This window comes from Nycticebus coucang, chromosome 7 (assembly GCF_027406575.1).
Source record: "Nycticebus coucang isolate mNycCou1 chromosome 7, mNycCou1.pri, whole genome shotgun sequence".
Lineage (NCBI taxonomy): Eukaryota > Metazoa > Chordata > Mammalia > Primates > Lorisidae > Nycticebus > Nycticebus coucang.
In genome coordinates this window covers 120,098,920-120,123,325 of record NC_069786.1, presented here as the reverse complement: position 1 = coordinate 120,123,325, position 24,406 = coordinate 120,098,920, and the positions used below count along the sequence as shown (strand labels likewise).

The 24,406-nt window shown below is 36.6% G+C and overlaps 1 protein-coding gene and 1 non-coding gene across 3 annotated transcripts in view; both read right to left on the bottom strand.

Annotated features, from left to right (window-relative positions):
- ACSL3 (acyl-CoA synthetase long chain family member 3) overlaps nucleotides 1–24,406 on the bottom strand; it is a 73,784-nt gene that overhangs the window by 30,479 nt on the left and 18,899 nt on the right. For both annotated transcript variants that reach the window (XM_053597448.1, XM_053597449.1), the window contains exon 2: nucleotides 6,569–6,986. In XM_053597448.1, coding sequence (XP_053453423.1) covers nucleotides 6,569–6,946 — 378 coding nt within the window. In that variant the 5' untranslated portion in view covers nucleotides 6,947–6,986. The remainder of the gene's footprint in view (nucleotides 1–6,568; nucleotides 6,987–24,406) is intronic.
- Nucleotides 16,164–16,268, bottom strand: LOC128591016 (U6 spliceosomal RNA). The gene has a single exon (XR_008381466.1). It is a non-coding gene; the product is annotated as a U6 spliceosomal RNA (small nuclear RNA).

Here is a 24,406-nt window from a genome sequence, read left to right as displayed (position 1 = left end):
ACCCAGCAGAAGAAAAGAAAGAACCAAAATCAGAGAAGAATTAAATGAAATTGAAAACAAAAGAATTATACAACAGATCATTAAGTCCAAAAGTTGGTTTTTTGAAAAGATCAACAAAATAGATAAACCTTTGGCCAACCTAACCAGGAAAAAAAGAGTAAAATCTCTAATTTCATCAATCACAAATGGTAACAATGAAATAACAACAGACCCCTCAGAAATTCAAAAAATCCTTAATGAATACTACAAGAAACTCTACTCTCAGAAATATGAAAATCTGAAAAAAAATCGACCAATACCTGGAAGTACGCCACCTACCAAGACTTAGCCAGAATGAAGTGGAAATGTTGAACAGGCCTATATCAAGTTCTGAAATAGCATCAACTATACAAAATCTCCCTAAAAAGAAAAGCCCAGGACAAGATGGCTTTACGTCAGAGTTCTACCAAACCTTTAAAGAAGAACTAGTACCTTTATTACTAAACCTCTTCCAATATATAGAAAAAGAAGGAATATTACCCACCACATTCTATGAAGCAAACATCACCTTGATCCCCAAACCAGGGAAAGACCCAAGAAGAAAAGAAAATTATAGACCAATATCACTAATGAATATTGATGCTAAAATACTCAATAAGATCCTAACAAACAGAACCCAACAACACATCAGAAAAATTATATACCACGACCAAGTGCGATTTATCCCAGGGTCTCGAGGCTGATTCAATATATGTAAATCTATAAATGTAATTCAGCACACAAAACAAACTAAAAAATAAGGACCATATGATTCTTTTAATTGATTGCATAAAAAGCTTTTGATAATATCCAGCATCCCTTCATGATCAGAACACTTAAAAAAATTGGTATAGAAGGGACATTTCTTAAATTAATAGAGGCCATCTACAGCAAACCCACAGCCAATATCGTATTGAATGGAGATAAATTGAAATCATTTCCACTTAGATCAGGAACCAGGCAAGGTTGCCCATTGTCTCCGTTGCTCTTTAACATTGTAATGGAAGTTTTAGCCATTGCAATTAGGGAAGAAAAGGCGATCAAGGGTATCCACACAGGGTCAGAAGAGATCAAACTTTCACTCTTTGCAGATGATATGATCGTGTATCTGAAAAACACTAGGGATTCTACTACAAAACTTTTAGAAGTGATCAAGGAATACAGCAATGTCTCAGGCTACAAAATCAACACCCATAAATCTGTAGCCTTTATATATACCAACAATAACCAAGCCGAAAATACAGTCAAAGACTCTATTCCTTTCACAGTAGTGCCAAAGAAGATGAAATATTTGGGAGTATACCTAACAAAGGATGTGAAAGATCTCTACAAAGAGAACTATGAAACTTTGAGAAAAGAAATAGCTGAAGATGTTAACAAATTGAAAAACATACCATGCTCATGGCTGGGAAAAATCAACATTGTTAATGTGTCTATACTACCCAAAGCAATATATAATTTTAATGCAATTCCTATTAAAGCTCCATTGTCATATTTTAAAGATCTTGAAAAAATAATACTTTGTTTTATATGGAATCAGAAAAAACCTCGAATGGCCAAAACATTACTCAGCAATAAAAACACAGCAGGAGGAATCACGCTACCAAACCTGAGACTGTACTATAAATTGATAGTGATCAAAACAGCACGGTATTGGCACAAAAACAGAGAAGTAGATGTCTGGAACAGAATAGAGAACCCAGAGATGAATCCGGCTACTTACCATTATTTGATCTTTGACAAGCCAATTAAAAACATTCAGTGGGGAAAAGATTCCCTATTTAACAAATGGTCCTGGGTGAACTGGCTGGCAACCTGTAGAAGACTGAAACTGGACCCACACCTTTCACCATTAACTAAGATAGACTCTCACTGGATAAAAGATTTAAACTTAAGACATGAAACTATAAAAATACTTGAGGAAAGTGCAGGGAAAGCTCTTGAAGGAATCGGCCTGGGTGATATTTTATGAGGAAGACTACCCGGGCAATTGAAGCACTATCAAAAATACACTACTGGGACCTGATCAAACTAAAAAGCTTCTGCACAGCAAAGAACACAGTAAGTAAAGCAAGCAGTCAGCCCTCAGAATGGGAGAAAATATTTGCAGGTTATACCTCCGATAAAGGTTTAATAACCAGAATCCACAGAGAACTCAAACGTACTAGCAAGAAAAGAACATGTAATCCCATCTCAGGGTGGGCAAGGGACTTGAAGAGAAACTTCTCTAAAGAAGACAGATGCACGATCTACAAACACATGAAAAAAAAGCTCATCATCCTTAATCATCAGAGAAATGCAAATCAAAACTACTTTGAGATCTCACCTAACCCCAGTAAGAGTAACCCACGTAACAAAATCCCAAAACCAGAGATGTTGGTGTGGATGTGGAGGAAAGGGCACACTTCTACACTGCTGGTGGGAATGCACACTAATACGTTCCTTCTGGAAGGATGTTTGGAGAACACTTAGACCTAAAAATAGACCTGCCATTCGATCCTATAATTCCTTTACTAGGTTTATACCCAGAAGACCAAAAATCACAATATAACAAAGACATCTGTAGCAGAATGTTGATTGCAGCCCAGTTCATAATTGCTAAGTCATGGAAGAAGCCCAAGTGCCCATCGACCCATGAATGGACTAGCAAATTGTGGTATATTCCATATACCATGGAATATTATGCAGCCTTAAAGAAAGATGGAGACTTTACCTCTTTCATGTTTACATGGATGGAGCTGGAACATATTCTTCTTAGCAAAGTATCTCAAGAATGGAAGAAAAAGTATCCAATGTACTCAGCCCTACTATGAAGCTAATTTATAGCTTTCACATGAAGGCTATAACCCAACTACAGCACAAGAATACGGGGGAAGGGCCAAGGAAGGGAAAGGGAGCGGGGAGATTCAAGTGGAGGGAGAGTAAAGGATGGGGCCACACCTATGCTGCATCTAAGAATGGGTACAGGCGAAACTTACTAAATGCAGAATACAAATGTCTACATACAATAACTAAGAAAATGCCATGAAGGCTACGTTGAACAGTTTGATGAGAATATTTCAGATGGTATATGAAACCAGCACATTGTACCCCTTGATTGCACTAATGTACACAGCTATTATTTAACAATAAAAAAAAAAAAACTAAAAATGCTGCTTTCCCAATCAATCTAATTTCAGATAAGATAAATATAAGACGTTTCCACATCAGAATCAGGATTCAGCCTTCTGAACAAAGTCTGACGGACTGCAAATGCCAATTTGATGAATAATGCTAATAGTAGGCATATCTCCTGACATATGGAAATTTTAAAACTTCTTATACTGAATAAAACCTTGTAATAATGTGCTAGAAACAGAAAAGTTGATGACTAAAAACAGTTTGTCTCACCTTTTAAATTCTGTGAGTTCAAATATCTCGTACTTGGTTGAATAATCAATGAATACAAATGCCCATGATCAAGACCCACAGGGCAGCACGACATAGACACAGGGAAAGAGAACAGCTCTCCTGTGTCCATCCTACTTCCTGTGCACACTGTGCTATCTGGCCACAGTTAGGGAATGTCTATGACAGCTCTAGGATTTTATATTGCCCTAATTATACTGATACATGAATTATGAAGAAATTTCATATTCTCCATGCAAGATTTTCTCCTTTTTGTGTAATCAGGAACAAGTTTGCTGCTGTAGGTACTTAACGATGACTTAAAGTACAAGACACATTAAATGCCCATGACGTGTGAGATGCTGGAGAATAGCTAAACTCCCTATAAAATAAGACTTGGACTAAATATAAAATAAGATTTAGACTAAAAGTAAGAGAACTCAAACTCTGAATTCAAATAGCATATTAGATCCAAAGACAAAAATGAATGCCTCTTAGATACCCTTAAGAAGCACAGAGAAGGCGAAGAGTGGAAACTTAAGCACATAACAATGCAGCGTTTCAGTACCTTTTACAACTGCAAGATCTTTCAAAGACAGACTCAGGGATAGTGTACCAAGAAAGGATCAACTTAATATGATAAAAGCTTACTTCATTATGAAAAAATGATTTTCAAATTATAATCTATAGGCTAGAGAAGAATAAAACCCACTTAACAGCATAACTTCAATTTCTAGAAATGTGCTATTATTTCCAGCTAGATCTTAAGTTAATTAAGTAAAAAAGAATTCAATTTTTTTCTAAGTCAGCAAAATAAGACATATGCCTTAAAAGTAAGGTGAAGATACAACTTTATTCAAACTACGGCCCTTTTGAGACTATAAGGAGGCTCTACTAATGTCAGAAAAACAGGTAAAAATCAGGACTATTCTAGCAATACAAGATATATGGTCACTTGATTTAAAGGCAAGGAAATTCACAGGTCCTATTGTTGAGTTAAAATGTTTACAGTTTCTAGGAATAACTGAGATCAACTTGCCTGCTATCTCCTTTGTGTTTAGAAAATAATGACATATGGGATTTGTATGGTTAAGTGGCAAAATTACTGGGCCATGAGAGAGGAAGCAACACTTCCCTGGCCCTCCAGTAACAGAAGTTTTTCATTCCAGAGCTGTGGTTTAGACTCCCCTTCAAGATCTGAAAGTTTCCTTGTGACTGACAGAAAAAGGCAGTTGAGGAGAGAGCAGTCAAGATACAGCTAGAATAAGAAAAAAACAACTTTGCCTACAAAGGTATCAAACCTATAACCTAAACAAATTATCAACCGACTACAGATCATCATACTGCCTCTAAAAAAACTGTCTTCAATTTTTACCTACCAAAGTTTAATAATTGCTTATAAGAAAGCCATAAACTCAAGTACATAAACAGCACTTTATGCCACTTCTACACTTACTGTCATTCACAGTGAAACACCACCATGACGTGAGCCTCTCTGCACTCACTGATCGAATTTTCCCAACTGACTTCCCAAGAATACAGAACATGACTGTGAATGTTGGAGCATTTACACTAGGAAACCACAAACTGTTCTAAGCGCATCACAAGCATGTGCATACATTCAATTGTTACAAGAACTCTGCAAGCTGTGAGTTAATGATTAGGAGTTCTGAAGTCAGAAGACCTGGATTCTGGTCCCAAGCTCCACCACTTGTTAGCCACAGTAACTGTGGTGTCCTTGGGATAAGTTACCTATCTTTGCTTCAATTCTGTCATCTGTAAAGTACAAATAATAAAACTAACCCACAGGGTAACTGTAAGTTTTAAAGAAGGTAATATACATAAAGTTCTTAAGAGTTTGGCTCATAAGAAATACTGGTAGGTGTCAGTGACAGTTGTGTTGCCATGTTACAAATAAAGAAACTGAGGCAAATTTGTTAAATAGCTTTTCCAAGTACATGGTGAATCTGGGCAACATAGTAAGACCCCATGTCCTTACAAAAAGTAAAGATAAAATTAGCCAGGTGAACGGTCTGTGAAGCTAGTGAATGATGCCCCATGATCATATCAATGTACACAGCTATGATTTAATAAAAGAAAAAAAAAATAAGCCAGGTATGGTGACACATGCCTGTAGTCCCAGCTCCTCAGGAGACTGAGGCAGGAGGATCACTTAAGCCCAGCAGGTCAAGGCTCCAGTAAGCTATAATCATGCCACTATACTCCAGCCAAGGCTACAGAAGAAAAAAAAAATCAGTTTTCCAAGTCCACAAAGCTAGTAAGTGACAAAGCCAAGATTCAAACCTATAGTCTTTGTGTGGAGTCCAGGCTCTTACTCACTGTTACACTGCCTCTGTGGACATCATGTCTGTTTCAAACTAACTATGCAGGTACCTCTATATTTGTGAGAAGAAATTTAAAGAACTACACAATTGCTACAACCAAATTACCAAGACATTAGATACTTACTGCAACCCACATCAAAATCAAAACCAGCAGGTCACACCCCCAAACCCAGAGCCATTTCAAGCATCTCAGTGCTTCTAGAAACCAGAGAACATGGTTTCCTACCAAAACATGCCAGACATTCTATTCTAAGCCCTGTGGACATGCAGCTTCAGAAGCACTCCACACCAGGATGTCTTTCTGAAAAACTCAGAACCAATCAGTGCTGGTAAGCACAGAGAGAGATCAGAGCACAGTCTAGTCCTCTTCACATATTCTTCTTAGCAAAGTATCTCAGGAATGGAAGAAAAAGTATCCAATGTACTCAGCCCTACTATGAAGCTAAATTATAGCTTTCACATGAAGGCTATAACCCAACTATAGCACAAGACTATGGGGAAAGGGCCAAGGAAGGGGAAGGGAGGGGGGAGGTTAGGGTGGAGAGAGGTTAATGGGTGGGGTCATACCTACGGTGCATCTTAGAATGGGTACAGGCGAAACCTACTAAAGGCAGAATACAAATGTCTACATGCAATAACTAAGAAAATGCCATGAAGGCTACGTTGAACAGTTTGATGAGAATATTTCAGATGGTATATGAAACCAGTACATTGCACCCTTTGATTGCACTAATGTACACAGCCATGATTTAACAATAAAAAAAAAAAGAGTATATTTTGTTCTGAGGGAGTTCAAAGGCAATGAAAGATTACCTTACCTTTTTAAAAATTTTTCCATTTGGTTGTACTTCATCTTCCTCATTTAAAATTTCACGTGTTCCCAAAAGTCTTTTGTTTTTAAACTTGTTTTTTGCATACATAAAAACTTTATCTAGAGTATCACATCCAGGGTATAATACTGAAGCCAAACCATCCAAACTATTAACAGCTCTGTATGCAGACTCAGGTTTTGCATTTACAGGCTTTGCTTTAATTTTGTTTGATTTTTCTTGTCTTGACTCAGAGAAAAAATAAAATGGAATGTATGTTAAAATAGTATAAAGTGATATTATAAAATGTATGAAATATAAAAGAATGGGGTTGATGGTATGTTTTAACTTCATGGTAGAAGGTTTGGAAGACACGTGGTTATTCATAAGTGCTCAAAAAGTAGAATGAACAGATTTCAGCAAGAATCTAGAAAGAAAAAAAGAAAATTATTAGTTCAAAATAATTTTAAAATAACTTTAAAGAAAAATTCGTCAGATTATCTAGGCAAACTACTTTTTTTTCCAATCATACAGAAGCTAGCATACCAGCCCCCTGCAATGTCGATATTTCTAAGAGAGTCATTTGTACCATATCTATTAGTAATGGGATTCCGCAGAGAAGTTTCCATAACACACTGTAAACAGGTGGCCTTTCCAATCTAACCCAAGTACCTACAAGCATCTCCCAGTAGTAAGAAGGAAGCAAGCCAGAAAAACGGGAAAAAATATGAGACCCAAAACTTACCCATTTCCTGTTCTTTGGCATCTCACTGCATTAGGCAAATATTCTACAAGCTCCTCTCTCAGGGCCCTAGCTGCCAGATAATCTGCATTCTTCCCCTGCGAGCCCCCTCTCACTGTAGGCAGCAACAAGCAACTGGAGTTGGCAGACACATAAAATTCATGCTCCACAGTGGCTCTAGATACTTTTCAATTTAGGCAGGTTACATTGTGAAGCAAGAAGGTAGTAAAATTTGATCATTCTATACTTTGCATTTATCAGATTTGTTGAAAAAGTGAACAAAACAGCCTAAGTCCCACTTTTATGGAAGCTACACTTTCAATGGGAGAGGTAGACAAGCAAATACACGTGCACGTAAGCGTGCCAGGCGGTAACAAATGCTGAAACTGGTCTCCAGGGTGCTACAGAATGTGTTCTCAAAGAACACTAAGTGACCTGAGCAAAGCTCGAAAGGTGCTCTATTATATGGGTAGGCAGAGACTCATGAGGAGGAGAGAGGCTATGTTAAGTGCCTGTCTTGGGGAAAGAAGTATGCAGTACCACTCACTGGTAAACTAACCACTGGATTTTTAACACAGAGGTCATGAGAAGCCACTGAAGGTTTCTACACAGGAAAATGGCAAAATGAAAACAAACAGTCTTGCTACTTCCAGGACATGATAGTTACAAAGAACATGCATCTCCTAATAAGCCAGGAGAATGACTTTATCTAAGTACTTCTTTGAAAAACAATTTTGCATGTTTTTATTTTAAAATAAAAATAATATTGTGATAAAAAACTATTTTTACAGATGATATGATCATGTATATAGAACCCAAGGAATCCACTAAAAAACTACTAGAACTATTAAAAAGTTTAAGTTTGTAAGATACAAGAATGTGAGTACCATGATATACTAAGAAATACATTTTTGGTCTTCATCCCTGGTTTCTGGGCACAGAGCTCCTAAAACCTTTAGATTTTTGAATAATGAGACTAAGAAGAAAAATTATTTGCTTTTTAATAATAAGCCCCTTTCAACCATACCCAAACTTTTACTAAAGTGACTCTCAGAGAATGGGGGCTGCTTGCAAAAGACACCATCCAAATGATTAGAGCACTGGAACTTTTAGCCTCATCTCCCAACATACAAGAGGAGAGGGGTGGTGATTGAGCTAATTACCAATGGCCAATGATTTACTCAATCATACCCATGTAACAGAACCTCCATAAAATCCCTAAACCACCATCCATGTGCTGGAGGGCATCCCACTCCCCTCCACATGAACAGAAAAGTTCCTGCCCTCCAGACCCTTCTGGACCTCACCCTGGGTACCTCCTCTTCATCTGTCTGTTCATTTGAACTCTTCCACTGTATTCTTTATAATAAATTGGTAACAATTTATTGTATTCTTTATAATAAATTGGTATTTCCCTGAGTTCATTATAGCAAATTATTACACTTGACAAGGAGCTAGTGAAAAACCAATTTGTAAATAAGTCAGAATTGTGAGTAATCTGGGGACCCACTACTTACAACTGGCATCTGAAGTGGGGGGCATTCTTGTGAGACCAAGCCCTTAACCACGATTCTAAGAAATGAATTAAATTTATACCCAGTTGGTGTCCAGAGAAATGGAGAATTGCATGGTGTAGAAAATCCACATTTAGTGTCAAAAACGTTATGATCAGAAAAAGTTTCTATTCCTTTAAAGATGAATATAGAAAAAAATCAACTGTAATTCTACATACTAACAATGAATAATCAGAAAATAAAATTAGGAAAACAATTCTATTTACAATACCATCAGAAACAACAATACTTAGGAACAGACATAACAAAAAGTACTAAACTTGTACCCTAAAGCCATAAAACATTGTTGAAAGATAGTAAAGATGACCTAAATAAAAAGAAAAGGAGACGTCATGTCTAAATGGCCAGGCGTGGTGGCTCAAGCCTGCAATACTAGCACTTTGGGAGGCCAACATAGGAGGATTGCTTGAGGCCAGGAGTTTGAGACAAGTTCCCTATAACCTTGTTTTGTTCCCTCTTCCCCAAGCTCAGAAAGAGATTCTAAAATTTCCTCATCTAAGAAATTCCAACTGTCTTATACAAATGGCCAATAAGAATAAGAGATTCTAAAATTTCCTCATCTAAGAAATCTTAAGAAATTCCAACTGTCTTATACAAATGGCCAATCCCTGTCATCAGAGAAATTTAAATCAAAACCACAATGCGATATCATCTCACTCCAGTTAACATGAAGGCAGCAGAAACTAGAGATGAGGCAATTAGATAAAAGGCCACTGAAATAATTCTTCCCTCCTAGATCAGGAGACCAGGGTAGAGTGACGTGAGGCCAATAGCTTCTGAGGCTGGCAGAGGTTACAGCTGTTCCTCCCATCCTTCCCAACAACTACAATCTCTTCTGCCTCATAAAGCAAGGGTGATTTCTTTTTCTGAATACTGAACAGAACTATGACATGAATTAGAGCAGTGGCGATGCAAAAAGGAAAAATGGTTGTGGCGTAAACCCAGACAGACATACAGGGTTGAAATAATTGGCCAGTGACTGGATGGTTGGTGGAAAAGAGATGAATACAGTCTTGAAAATAAGGGTTTAAGAAGCCTGCGAGTCATCTAAACACAAATAAACTTAACATTGAGAGAATGAGAAGTACTCGTTCTGAAGCTACATGAGATGAAGGATGAGAACAAGAGGGAAAAGATGGACTCCAAGGACAGAAAACGGTGGGGGGACTGAGCGGAGGACAATCCCACTGCGGAGACCAAAGGAGAAGGAGAACGTGGAGCCCAGGGAGGCAGAGCAGAGGACAGCGTTCAGTGATGTCAAGTGCAGCCCAGATACACCAGCCACCTTCAGTTAAGACATTTAATTTTTCTAAGTGGTCTAGATAAATTAAGTAAAGTTAATGAATTTGGTCAATTACATCCTGTTTGTTAAGGGGCTGTGAAAAATGTAGAGAATGAGAAAAATTCTTTTAAAAAGTGGTATTTTTTCATGTTGTCAAATGTTAAGATGAACATAATCTTTAAAAAGTAAACCTGACCAGTTACATCTGTCAATCTTCCTTTCACATCTTCCAAGTTTCCAGTTTAATTTAAGGAGTCATTACCCATTGAAAGGTTAAACCAATCTTAAAAAAGGAAAGGAAGAAAATCATTCAAAGAGAAGATTTTCATTCTAAGATCCATTTTAAAAAAAAAAAAAAACTTCTGCCTCCAATCAAATTAGATTATGTCAATGGTAAATTAACGAATAGGTGCAAGAGAAGAAGATGGAAAAACGTTTTCATTTCTTTTCTCCCTCTCTTTTTTTTTTTAGAGACCAAGTTTCACTTTGTTGCCCTCGGTAGAGTGCCATGGCATCACAGCTCACAGCAACCCAGCTCTTGGGCTTAGGCAATTCTCTTGCCTCAACCTTCAAAGTAGCTGGGACTACAGGCAGCCACCACAGTAATTTGGCTGCGGCTGAGTTGGAACATGCCACCCTCAGAATATGGGGCCAGCGCCCTACTCACTGAGCCACAGGCGCCGCCCCCTCTTTTATTTCTTTTTTTAAGAGAGATGAGGTCTTGCTTTGCTGCCCAGGCTGCCTCAAATTCCTGAGATGAAGAAATCCTCCCATCTCTGCCCCTGAAGTAGGAAGATATGCCACCTCATCTGGCCTCCTTTTCATTTTTCAATCACAACAAAAAATACGTTTTAACATGCAGTCTAAAGATAATATGAATTGTCTGAGAGAATGTGATGTTTGACAGATTGATCCAACAAAGATGAGACAGCTCAGATCTGGTTTCCAGACAAATAAAGGACTAGAATAACTGCTTCAAACTATCTTCACCACCAACCCACACACACACTTATCTCAGCTGATGTGCATCGGACACAGTCTGTTTTCACTTTTTCACCCTGATCTCTCACATCCTGTCCACACAGCTGAAAGAACAAGAGCCAGGAACCCAGACAAAAGGCAACTGCCAGATGTTGTTCCCTGAAGTTGATAAATGTGTAAAGTCTAAGGTTCACACACAAAAGTAGCTAAGTATACTTTTTACACACTGAAATACCACTGCACTCCTACTAAGACTGCTAGATTTAATTAACTTAAATTCAATTTTAACTGGGTGTCTTTTATATGGCAACCCTACTATCATCCCAATTTACTACAAAGCGTTAACATTAATTAGGATGACCAACCACGCTGGTTTGCCGGGGACAGCAAGAGCTTCCTAGGGCACAAGACTTTCAGGACTAGAAATCAGGAAAGTCAGGCAAACCAGGAAGAGCTGGTTACCCTACAATCAATCATCTCATGGTGTCAGCAACTAACTGTAGCCTGGACACTACCGCTATAGTTCAGTTTTACCTTTTTTTACAAAATAACCTTTTGGGACTTTATTTCCCCATGTATGTCAGCGTTTATCTAAGCACAAAATTAAAGTAAGGATAAAATGTGAAATGCAATAGATACAAATGGCTTTGGAAAAGTGCAATGTGTTATACAAGCTAGTTATTTCACTTGATGTGAGCCAAAAGGCCAAGAAGCAATATAAAAGCTAGTCATTGATACAGGTAGTTTGGGTTCAAAGTCCTGTTTCATGCAGTTTCATATAGGAACTTGTTTTTATTTATATACTTTATCTGATCTATTGGAGAAGCCACTATTTATAACATCGGTTTGACTGCGTTAAAAATATTCAGCAGACTCATTCCTTTTGGAAGCTTTATAAATAAGCTCTGGGTTTGATGCTGGCTTCCCATTTAATCATAGTGTAATTTGGAACAAGTTCCTTATCCTCTAGATTCAGATTCAACTGTAAAACTAGGGTGACCATAATAAATTCCTTACAAAATTCCTGTTAGGAACCAACAAGGAAAGTGGGTAAAAGCACTTTATATAAACTATAAAATGCAATGCACATGTTAACAGGGCTTTAAATTCTATTGTTTATACAAACCTACATATACAGGTCGCACATCCCAAATCTGAAAATCCAAAATTTTTTTTAAGCACTGACTTTAGTCTCAAAATGCTCACTAGAACATTTAGGATTTCAGATTTTCAGATTTGAGATGCTCGACCAGTAAACATATGCAAATATTCCAAAATCCAAAACACTTCTAATCCCAAGCATTTCAGATAAGGAATAGTCAAATGGATACCAATATTTTTATTTTACCATGATTATTTCTTACACCCTTCTGATTATGAAAATACTAAAGTCAAAACTTTACTCTCAGTGAGACTCTTGGCTATGGAGCCAGACTGGCTTTGACACTTAGCTCACCAACTTACTAAATGTTGCCTTAGTTTCTAATTCTCAGATTCCTTATCTCTAAAAAGTAGAAACTACCTGCATCATAAGATTTTATGGGAATTAAACAGTATATGTTAAATATAACCGCTCAAAACATACAAAACATTAGCAAAAGTGAATGTGCTTCTAGCGAGCACAGTAAAATGCATGGCTGAGAGAAGATAACTCTTCAGGCAACTGTAGCCTCTGAGAATGTAAAAGGACTAAAGTTTTTCAATTTAGATTTTCAAGATGATTTAAAAATGCTTATTCCATTTATGAGTAAGAGCTACAACAGCTTAGAATAATTATGCAATCTAAGTCTACCTATACAGAATACCTTTTCTTTTAATTTCAAGGATTTAAATATTCTTCCATTCCTCTTCCTCCATTCCCCTCCCTCCCAAAGCCCAGCTTCTTATTTATATTTTGGGGAAATCAGTTAAAAAACAAACTTAAGAAAAACCAAAAACATATATGAGTAGAACTTGTAAGATGCAGAAATATATACAACCACAGAATATATTACCTGCATTACAACTAACATTACACTACCTTCATTTGTACTACCTAAAAGTTAAATAGCTAATAAAATTTAAACATGAAATTATTTCCTTTAATCAATACCTAGCCTCATATTTTGTTCATTTAAGTCACTTTTTGTTTTTCCTTTAATTTTTTACATAATTTTCTTTCCACAAAGTCTCAATTATTTTACCAGTAAAAATCTCTTCCTAAACAACATGCCTCAAAAATCAAAGCTAAGATACACAGTTGTTTTCCTTCCCTCTCCTTGCCAACATTCTCTAGCGTATCATTATCTGGCCTCTGTAGCTCCTCTAGAAATGTTCAAAAACTAGATTAAAACACAGAAGGCACAAGAACAAAAAGATCCACCTTAAGGAGATAGATATATTTGGCCCAACTCTAGGAAATCTTCTCCTGTTAAACCAAGGGAGGAGCAAACTCGCAGCTGTCCCCATCTTCTTCCACACTTCTAATCTAGGTTACTTTCTCATACAAATGAAAATATGCTGAATAATTTCTCCACTGCAGGGGATATATAAGGTAAGACTTTCTGCTACCATCTGAATGTGAAACACTGGGTCATCAAGATAAGTAATTAAGTCTTGAAAGCCATCAAAACTTTTCTAACCTATAAAATATTTAAATATGAATTTTTATCAATACAAATGAATATCACGAAAAAAATGAGACCAATGAACTTGCTGCAAACCCGTAACATTCAAAACATTAAATAACAGCTATAATAAAGATTAAATTTATTCATATAATTCTATGTGCTAATGTTGTCTTTCAAACTGTCATTTTTAGATGGACTCCTAAAATCATGAAAATGAATATAAAATTCAGTAATCAAAATCTGCTGCCTAAGTTTTTTTAAGGAATTTAAAATGCTTCAACCTAACAATCACACAAAAGACATGCACACACTGAATCAGCTTCCATTTTCACATCATTTCTTAACTCACAGGATTTCCAAACAAGAGCAGTTCCCAATTGTGGAAAGACTGTGCTCTAAGTTTCAGTATTCAAGACACTGGGTTCCCCACATAGTTCATGATATTCTCTTTACTTCATCATACAGTTAACCTAAATACCACGATTATAAGTTTTCTTCCCCCTTTTGGGTGTCTGGTGCAGCTGGGCAAAATTATGACAAAGAAAGTTACCTTTGTCACTGCTTTTTTCCAGTTCACCACCCTTCTACCTCCAGCTCCTGGTCTTTCTCTATCCTCCTCAAATGTCCTAAGTGCCCTATGTTGAACATAAGAAAATGAACTAAAGCTCCAAAACCACTTCTCCATCTACGCAAAGCTAGCTGAGCTTCCAAAAAGGCAATAGAAATTACTCATTTCTATAAATACCTTATTATTTAAAACCTCCTATTTAACATGCCATAAATTATCTTTGCAAATTCAATTTTATTGTAAATCTAAATTCTATTGGTGCATTCTTAGCTAGGAATTCAAAGTTTGGGATTCCCTTAACCCATTAACCACTAAAAAAAAACACATGTAGGGTATTGTGCTTCCATGTGTTTACTCAGTTTTCATCGGGCCACATATATCCCTCAAAGAGACGCAGGCAAGGAAATGTCTAAAACCCAGTGAAGTCCTTTTTCCAATGCACCTGCTTCATTAAAACAGTAACTCAGATATATACGACATTTCATATTGTTAAGGGATAATAATTCCTAGTGAAAGAAATAACTTAACACAATAACTAAGAAAATGCCATGAAGCCTACGTTAACTAGTTTGATGAAAATATTTCAAATTGTGTATAAAACCAGCACATTGTACCCCATGATTGCTGTAATGTACACAGCTATGATTTGACCCAAAAAAAGTTTCCCAATTACTAAGATACTTCTACACTGTTCAAGTTTTTAATAATAAACATATTACTTGCATAATTTCTTTTTTAAATCAGCCAAAATTATAACGAATACTAAGTTCACTTGATATTGATAAAGACTTCGAAATGATCTTCTGAAAAAAGAAGATATATGTCAACAATCATGATTCTAATGAATAAAATGCTTCTTGCTTTTATGTCATCACAGCACTCTGCCAACATACACTATTCTTTATAGTAGTTTTTACTTTCACTTCAAAGAATGCTAAAATCTTCAGGTCACCTGAGCTTTAAATTCTTGCCCCAAAATGCACAAACTCTAGAATAAAACTACGCTCCATTGCTCATACACCATGACAATTATAATAATCACACAGAAACTACAGGTTAACAAAATGAACATTGCTGTTTTCCTGACCTTGAACCTGTAACTTCTATTACAATGTCTAGTTATAAACTTATAATACCACCAACACAAATTTTAAATGACCACTATATATTAAAACGGTAGTAACAGTTTTATTAGTGATAACCTGCAAAATAAAGAGGCTACTGAGTTCAAATCCCCTGCAAAGACACTTAATGAAATTAAAACTGAGAAAAGGAAAGTATGCGATATCACTAAATAACATGGCTTAATGTGCCAATGGATTTATATGAAATTAAATAAGAATGAAGCTACTTTCTCATAACTTTCATGATCTACGGGAAGTCACAAATGAGAAGAATTTCAAACATTTTTACTCAGTTTAGCCATAATTGGGTTTTAAAATAATATATTTTATACCTATTAAAATAAATACTTTTATAATAAAAAAGTAAATATTTTACCAGTTGACAATGGTGGGAGGTACTAGTGCCTTCAAGATATGTACCCTTATGTCAGTGCCTGCCAGAGCAAACACATACAACAAGCATGACTACTTTTAGTCTAGATAATCAGAGCCAAATACCAACATTTTCCTAGAGATATTTTACTTCTAAACTGCACAGGAAATTTTCTGATGAGTTATCTATCACACTAGCAAATGATATTTTATCATTTAACCTTCCTCCAAAAATACATTATACAGGATATATTACGCACCTAAAAGAATAGCCAAAAGCCAAACACTAACACCACCAAACGTTAGCAAGGATGTGGACACAGAAACTCTAATTCACTGCTGGCCAGAATACAAAATGGTGCAGTAGCTTTGGGAGTGCAGTTATCATCCTTGCGCAGGAGCCATGCTAATCTCTGCATCGTTCAATGTTAAGTATACGTGCTGCCAAAGTGAGCATAGTGTGGCTTATCAAACTAAACACACTCTTAACATACAATCCTTGGTATTTACCCAAAGGAGTTGAAAACACATTCAAAATTTAAAAAGAAAAAAATGGTGCACATCAATGTTTATAGCAGCTTTATTCACAACTGCCAAAACTAGGAAGCAACCAACATGTCCTTCAGAAGGTAATGGATAAACTGTGGTATATCCAGACAACAGAGCAGAGTCAGAGCTGGAAATCAGTGAGCTATCAAGACACAACAAGATATGGAAGAAACTGAAACATGTAATACTAAGTGAAAAAAGACAACCTGAAACAATCAGTGATTGCTAGAGGTGAAGCGGCAGGGTAGGATGAACAGGCAGAACAAGGATTTTTAGGCAGCAAAGCTATTCTGTATGATGAGGTAGATACACGTCATAATACATTTGTTAAACCCACAGAGTGTAAACCAAGAGTGAACCCTAGCGCAAACTACGGACGTGTGTGATCACAATACATCAATGTAAGTGCATTAATTATAACAAATGTGCCACTCTGGTGGAAAATGTTGATAATGAGGAAGGCTGTGCCTGTTTAGGGGAAGGGATATGTGAAAAATCTTTGTACTTTCCTCTTAATTTCACTTTGAAACTGAAACTGCTCTAAAAATTAAAGTCTATTTTTAAAAAAATGGCAACTCTGACAGACATATACAGAACACACCATCCCAAAGCTAAAAAATATACATTTTTCTAAGGAGTCTATAGTATGTATTTCAAAACTGACCACATTCTAGGATACGAATCATCAAACCTCAGCAAAATTAAAAGAATATAAATTATACCTTGTATTTTCTCAGATCACAAGGCAATAAAGCTGGAACTCAACTCCAACAAAAAGGTTCATCCCCACACAAAGACTTGGAAATTAAACAACCTTTTGCTGAATGGTAGTTGGGTTCAGGAAGAGATAAAAGAAGAAATCGTTAAATTCCTCACACGTAACAATCGTTCAATTCCTCTAACATAACAATGAAGACACACATTACCAACACCTGTGGGATATAGTAAAGGCTGTCTTGACAGAAATTTATCACATTAGATGCCTACATTTGAAAAACAAAAAGAGCACATCAACAAACTCATTAATCACCTTATGAAACTGGAAAAAGAACAATCTAATCCCAAACCCAGCAAAAGAAAAGAAATAACCAAAATTAAACCAGACATTAATAAAATTGAAAATAAAAGAATCATTCAGATAATTAAGCTAACAAAAAGTTCAATTTTGAAAAAATAAAATCAATAAACTTTTGGCCAGATTATCTAAGAACAGAAAAGTAAAATCCCTAATGAACTCAATCAGAAACAATAAAAGGGAAATAACAACAGATGTCACAGAGATACAAGAGATCATCTCTGAGTACTACAAGAAACTCTATGCCCAGAAATTTGGCGATGTGAAGGAAATGGATCAACACCTGGAATCACAACCTCTCCCTAGACTTAATCAAGAAGAAACAGATCTCTTGAACAAACCAATTTCAAGAACTGAAATCGAAGAAACAATGAAAAATTTACCAACAAAAAAATGCCCTGGTCCAGATTTCTATCAAACCTTCAAAGAAGACCTTATACTCAAACTGCAGAAATTATTCCAAAAAATTGAGAAGGAAAGAATCTTCCCCAACACATTCCATGAAGCAAACATCACTCTAATACCAAAACCAGGAAAAGATCCAACTAAAAAGGAGAACTTCAGACCCATTTCACTAATGAATATAGATGTAAAAATTCTCAATAAAATCCTACCCAATATATTACAGCTACACATTAAAAAAATCATTCATCACAGTCAAGCTGGTTTCATCCCAGGGATGCAAAGCTAGTTTAACATACCCAAGTCCATAAACATAATTCACCGTATCAAAAGAAGCAAAAACAAAAGACGCAGAAAAGCATTCAATAAAATTCAGCATCCTTTTCTAATTAGAACACTTAAGAATATAGCCATAGGTGTCACATTCCTTAACCTGATCAAAGCCATCTACAACAAACAAAAAGCTAGTATTAGAATTGCCCTCTATCACCAATACAATTCAACACAGTGATAGAAGTTCTAGCCAATACATTCAGGCAAGAGAAGGAAATAAAGGGGATCCGAATGGGTGCAGAGGAGGTCAAACTCTCACTCTTTACTGACGCTATGATCTTATATTTAGAGAACCCCAAAGACTCAACCATAAGACTCCTGGAAGTGATCAAAAAATACAGCAATATCTCAGGATATAAAATCAATTTCCACAAATCAGTAGCCTCTGTATAAGACAATGACAGCCAAAATGAGAAGCTAATCAAGGACACAATTCCCTTCACGGTAGTTTAAAAAAATAAGAAATATCTAGGAATATACATAACAAAAGAGGTAAAGGACCTCTAACAAAGAAACTTACAAAACCCTAAGAAACAGCAGAGGATGTAAGCGGAGAAGAATCAACATTGTGAAAATGTCTATACTACTCAAAGCAATCCACTGATTCAATGCTGTCCACATTAAAATACCATCATCATACTTTCAAGATTTGGAAAAAATAATTCTTCATTTTGTATGAAACCATAAGAAACCCCATATAGCCAAGGCAATTCTTAGTAATAAAGACAAAGCCAGAGGGCGGCGCCTGTGGCTCAGTCAGTAAGGCGCCAGCCCCATATACTGAGGGTGGTGGGTTCAAACCCGGCCCCAGCCAAACTGCAACCAAAAATAGCCAGGCGTTGTGCCGGGCACCTGTAGTCCCAGCTACTCGGGAGGCTGAGGCAAGAGAATCGCTTAAGCCCAGGAGTTGGAGGTTGCTGTGAGCTGTGTGAGGCCACGGCACTCCACCGAGGGCCATAAAGTGAAACTCTGTCTCTACAAAAAAAAAAAAAAAAAAACAAAGCCAGAGGTATTACCCTACCAAACTTTCAGCTATACCACAAGGCCATAGTGATCAAAACAGCATAGTATTAGCACAAAAATAGAGACACTGACACTTGGAATCGAATAGAAAACCATGACATGAAACTGACATCTTACAGCCACCTGATCTTTGATAAACCAAACAAGAACATATACTGGGGAAAAGAATCCCTATTCAATAAATGGTGTTGGGAGAACTGGATAACCACATGTAAAAGACTAAACCTGGACCCACATCTCTCATGACTTACAAAAATTAATTCAAGATGTAAAAAGATTTAAATCTAAAGGATGAAATAATAAAAATCCTCGAAGGAAGTATGGTAAAAACACTTAAAGTGGGTGGCACCTGTGGCCCCATATACCCGGCCAGCTAGAAGAGCAACGACAACAGCACACACACACAAAAAAAAAGCCAGTGTTGTGGAGGGCACTTTTGTCCCAGCTACTTAGGAGGCTGAGGCAAAAGAATCACTTGAGCCCAACAGTTGGAGCTTGCTGTGAGCTGTGACACCATAGCACTCTACCGAGATCAACAAAATGAGACTCGGTCTCAAAAAGGAAAAAAAAAAACACTTGAAGTCACCAGCCTGGGAAAAGATTTCATGATGACTTCCTTGGCAATTGCAACAACACCAAAAATAAACAAATGGGACTCAATTAAACTGAAAAGCTTCTGTACAGCTTCCTTACAAACAACCAAAGCAAACAGACAACCTTCAGAATGGGTAAAGATATTTGCATATTATGAATCAGACAAAAGCTTGATAACTAGAGTCCACAGAGAACTCAAATTAAGCAACAAAAAAAACAGGGCCAACAATCCTTCATATCAATGGCAAGAGACATGAATAGAACCTTCTCTAAAGAACAGATGAATGGCTAACAAACATGAAAAAATGCTCATCATTCCTAATCATCAGAGAAATGCAAATCAAAACTACCCTGAGATATCACCTAACCCCAGTGAGAATGGCCCATATCACAAAGTCTCAAAGCTTTAGGTGCTGGCGTGGATGTGGAGAGAAGGGAACACTTTTACACTGCTGGTGGGACTGCAAACTAACACAACCTTTTTGGAAGCAAGTATAGAGAATCATCAAAGAACTCAAACTAGACCTCCCATTTGATCCTGCAATCCCATTACTGGGCATCTACCCAGAAGAAAAAAAAAATCCTTTTATCATAAGGACATTTGCACTAGACTGCTTACTGCAGCTCAATTTACAATTGCCATTTAAAATGTGGAAACAACCTAAATGCCCACCACCCCAGGAATGGATTAACAAGCCATGGTATATGTATACCATGGAATACTATTCAGCCATTTAAAAAGATGGAGACTTTACATCTTGTCTATTAGCCTGAAATGAGATTGCAGAATCAAATGAGAGGTCTAGTTTGAGTTCTTTGATGATTCTCCATGCTTCCTTCCAAAGAGGTTATATTAGTTTGCAGTCCCACCAGCAGTGTAAAAGTGTACCCTTCTCTCCACATCCATGCCAGCATCTGCAGCTTTGAGACTTTGTGATGTGGGCCATTCTCACTGGGGTTAGGCAATATCTCAGGGTGGTTTTGATTTGCATGTCCCTGATAATTACAAACTATGAGCATTTTTTCATATGTTTGTTAGCCATTCGTCTGTTCTTTAGAGACAATTCTGTTCATTTCTCTTGCCCATTGATATAAGGGATTGTTGGCTATAGATTCTAGTGATCAAGCTTTTGTCTGATTCATAATAGGCGAATCTTTTCCCATTCTGATGATTGTCTAATTGCTCTGGTTGCTGTCTCCTTAGCTGTACAGAAGAGTAGCTATGACATTACATAAGTTCATTTATGTTTCCATCCAGGGAGGGGAAAAAACAAGGAATTTCCTTGTTAATTCCTTATACCATTTTCCTCACATGCAAACAAGGATAACAGCACAGCAACATAAATAATTCATATCCATATCTGTAGAATTTCTGCAAAAAGGCAAGTAACAATAAAAGAAGGCAACCCATGTGCATCAACAGATAATTCAAAGAAAATTTTCACATTGTCCATTAACTACCAAAAAATAGGTCAAGTGTAGCCAGTATGAAGAGCAATTTGGCAGCATCTAGCAAAAGCTGAAAATGTAGATTCCTATGACACAACCAATCCCTTCTAAGAAATCTGCCCTGGAGAAACTTTGGCACCAGTGCGTACTTACTTAATGCTTCTCTGTGCTGTTAATTAAATGGTCCAATGTGACAGGTCCTAGGTATTGAATTGGCCCTCAATAAATGTTAAAAATCTCTTCAACAAAAACTTAGTAAATGACTCCTCAGCTCTAAACCTGATGCTTCTCACTCTGAAAAGGGACCTTAGAACTCAAAAAGTTCCAGTCCAGTGGGACAGCCTGACATATTGTTTTAACATAGCAAAAACTACTAGAGAAGTACAAAGACTTTATTAAGAAAACAGGCAAAAAAAAAAAAAAAAAAAAAAAGAAAGAAAGAAAGCAGACAAATGCAGCCTTCTGTCTACAAGAAGAAGATAAGGTCAAGGAAATCATTAGGAGCTGAGCTGAGCATATGTATATTTGCCAACTGCAGGCAGTAACAAAGTATTTGCAAAAGCACAGGGAGGTATATGGAAGGGAAATTTCGGAAGATTCTCTAAGCACTTTGCAGTGAGCTAAACAATCTCAAAGGTATCAGGTCCTAGTCCCTGGAACTACAAATGTTACCTTATCTGGAAAAAGGACCTTCATAGAAGTGATTAATTTAAGGGTTTCAAGATGAGAAGATCATCCTAGATTTTACAGTGGGTTCTTGTCATCACAAGTGTGGTTACAAGAGAGAGGCAGAAGGGACACACATAGAGCAGAAGACAATGTGAAAATGGGGCAGAGAGAGGGGAAGGTGCCAGCCTGGAAGACTGGATGACACAGGAACACCAGCAGCAGGACACAGGGAGGAGCAAGATCACAGTCCTGTTGAGGGTCTTCCGAGGAGCAGAACTCTGCTGACACTCCGATTTCAGGCCCTAACACTGATTCAAATGTTTAGCCTCTGTTAACTGTAAGAATAAATGTCAGTAGTTTTAAACCACCAAATCTGTGATGGTTTACTGCAGCAGCTCTAGGAAACCAACGCAGCCCCCTCTGCCACTATAAACTTAGGCCGCACTACATGGGCAGGACGTTGTCCACGTCTCTGAAGAGTCACCTAATCTTTATGCAGGAGAACGACATAATCAGATCTCTGTTTCATAATGTTAAAATTTAGGGCTAATGTTGGGAGTTTATTATTGGAAAAAAGAAATTAGAAACAGGAAAACCACTTTAAAACTAAAAAAAGAAAAAATCCAGATGTAAGATAACAAGTTGTGAATTACCAGATATTTGTGAAAAACCATCACTATGAAAGAAAAAGACAAAAACAAACAGCTGTGAAAAGGTACCTCAATGAAAACAGACAATGTAGGATATGGGGGAAATTTGTAAATATGTATTTGTAATTAATATTCTCAAAGGTATAAGAGAGACTACTGCATTTATAAGAATGAGATGTTATATAGAAGAAATTAAAATACTAAAAAGCTCTTAGACATTAATAACAGCTGCCAAAATTAATAAGGAAAAGCAAGTATCAGAAAAAAAGGTTGAGAACATTTCCCTGAAAGAGAAGCAAAAACAAAAAGGTAGAGAAGAGTAAAAAAAATGGGACTCACTTTTAAAAACATGGTATCAATCCAAGAGATACAAGTTCCACTACAAACTGCTCTAGAAAAGAGACAAAAAGAGAATGAAGTGGCAGAAATTGCTGAAGTCTACATTAAAACAACCCAGAGCTGAACCACACTAGCATTCAGTCAGAAAGGCAGACCAGATGAGTGAGGAAAAAAATAACTCATGTCTAGGCATGGCCTTGTAAATTCCCAGAGTGCAAAGTACAAGAATAACCTAAAAGCTTCCCCCCAAAAAAAACTCATCTACAAATAAGGTAATAATTCTATAACTGCTCAACAAACAGGATACTTTTCATTGTAAAAGGAGGTGCTACTGAAAGATTTAATTTGGGAGTATTCCAGAAAAATCAGGAGGTATGGTTACCTTTCCTATAAAAGAACGAACAAGAATCACACTGGCATCAGATGTCTCAGCATCGTGGAAAGCTAGCCAGCCGTGAAGAAGGCCTTAGAAGTTTTGAGAGAAATTAATTTTAAACTAGAATTCTACTGCCAACTAAATTTCTGATGAATTACAAGTAGAAATTATGCAAAATAAGTAAAGAAATTTTCAGACATGCTAGGAATTAGAAAACTACATTCCACAAACACATTTTGGTAAGAAATTTAACTTTTTAAAAAGTCCCTCACCATGTGCATATACTCCTTTAATATAAGTTTTAAAACACACTATTTTTAAAGCCAATATTGATCAGAAGTTTTGGAATCTATTTTGTAAGATCTACTATAATGCTGATTCCAAAACCTATGTACCACACAGGAAAATCTCTCTAATGAGTATGGAAAAAATTCCTAAAATACCAGCACATCTAATCCAGCAGAGGTAAAAGAGTAACATACTCTACCCAAGCATGATTTACTCTGAGTACAAAGATGCTTCACCATTATAACTTTATCACTATCTTTATCTATATTAACAGGCTAAGAGGGAAGGGAAAAACATGATCATGTCGGTATATGTTTTTATTTTTAAAAGTATTTAAGGAAAGTAAATACTAATTACCATCTTTAAAGGAACTTCTTACTCAGAACTTCTTACTTACAAAAGAAACTTCTTTAATTGAACAACAGTGTATTTATCAGAAACCAACATTAAATATCACACTGAAAAGTAATTTCCATTCAAGTAAGGAACAAGACAATGAGGCCAACTATAATCATTATCACTTATCATTGAGAAGGCTTCAGCTCTGTGCCGTCCAATGCAGTAACCATTAGCCACAAAGGCTACTGAACATGTCAAATGTGGCTGGTCGCAACTGAGATATGCTCTAAATGCGAAACACACATGGAATTCCAAAAACCTGGTAGTAAAAAGAATTGCATGACAGTCTGCCATTTTCCTTGTTTGCTGACAAAGTAATAAATTTCTCTTTCCTTCTCCTCAAAAGAAAAGTGAAACAGCTTATTAATAATTTTTCTATTGATTACATATTGGAAAGGCTAATATTTTGGATATATTAAAATCAATTACCTGCTAGAAATTGACAATTA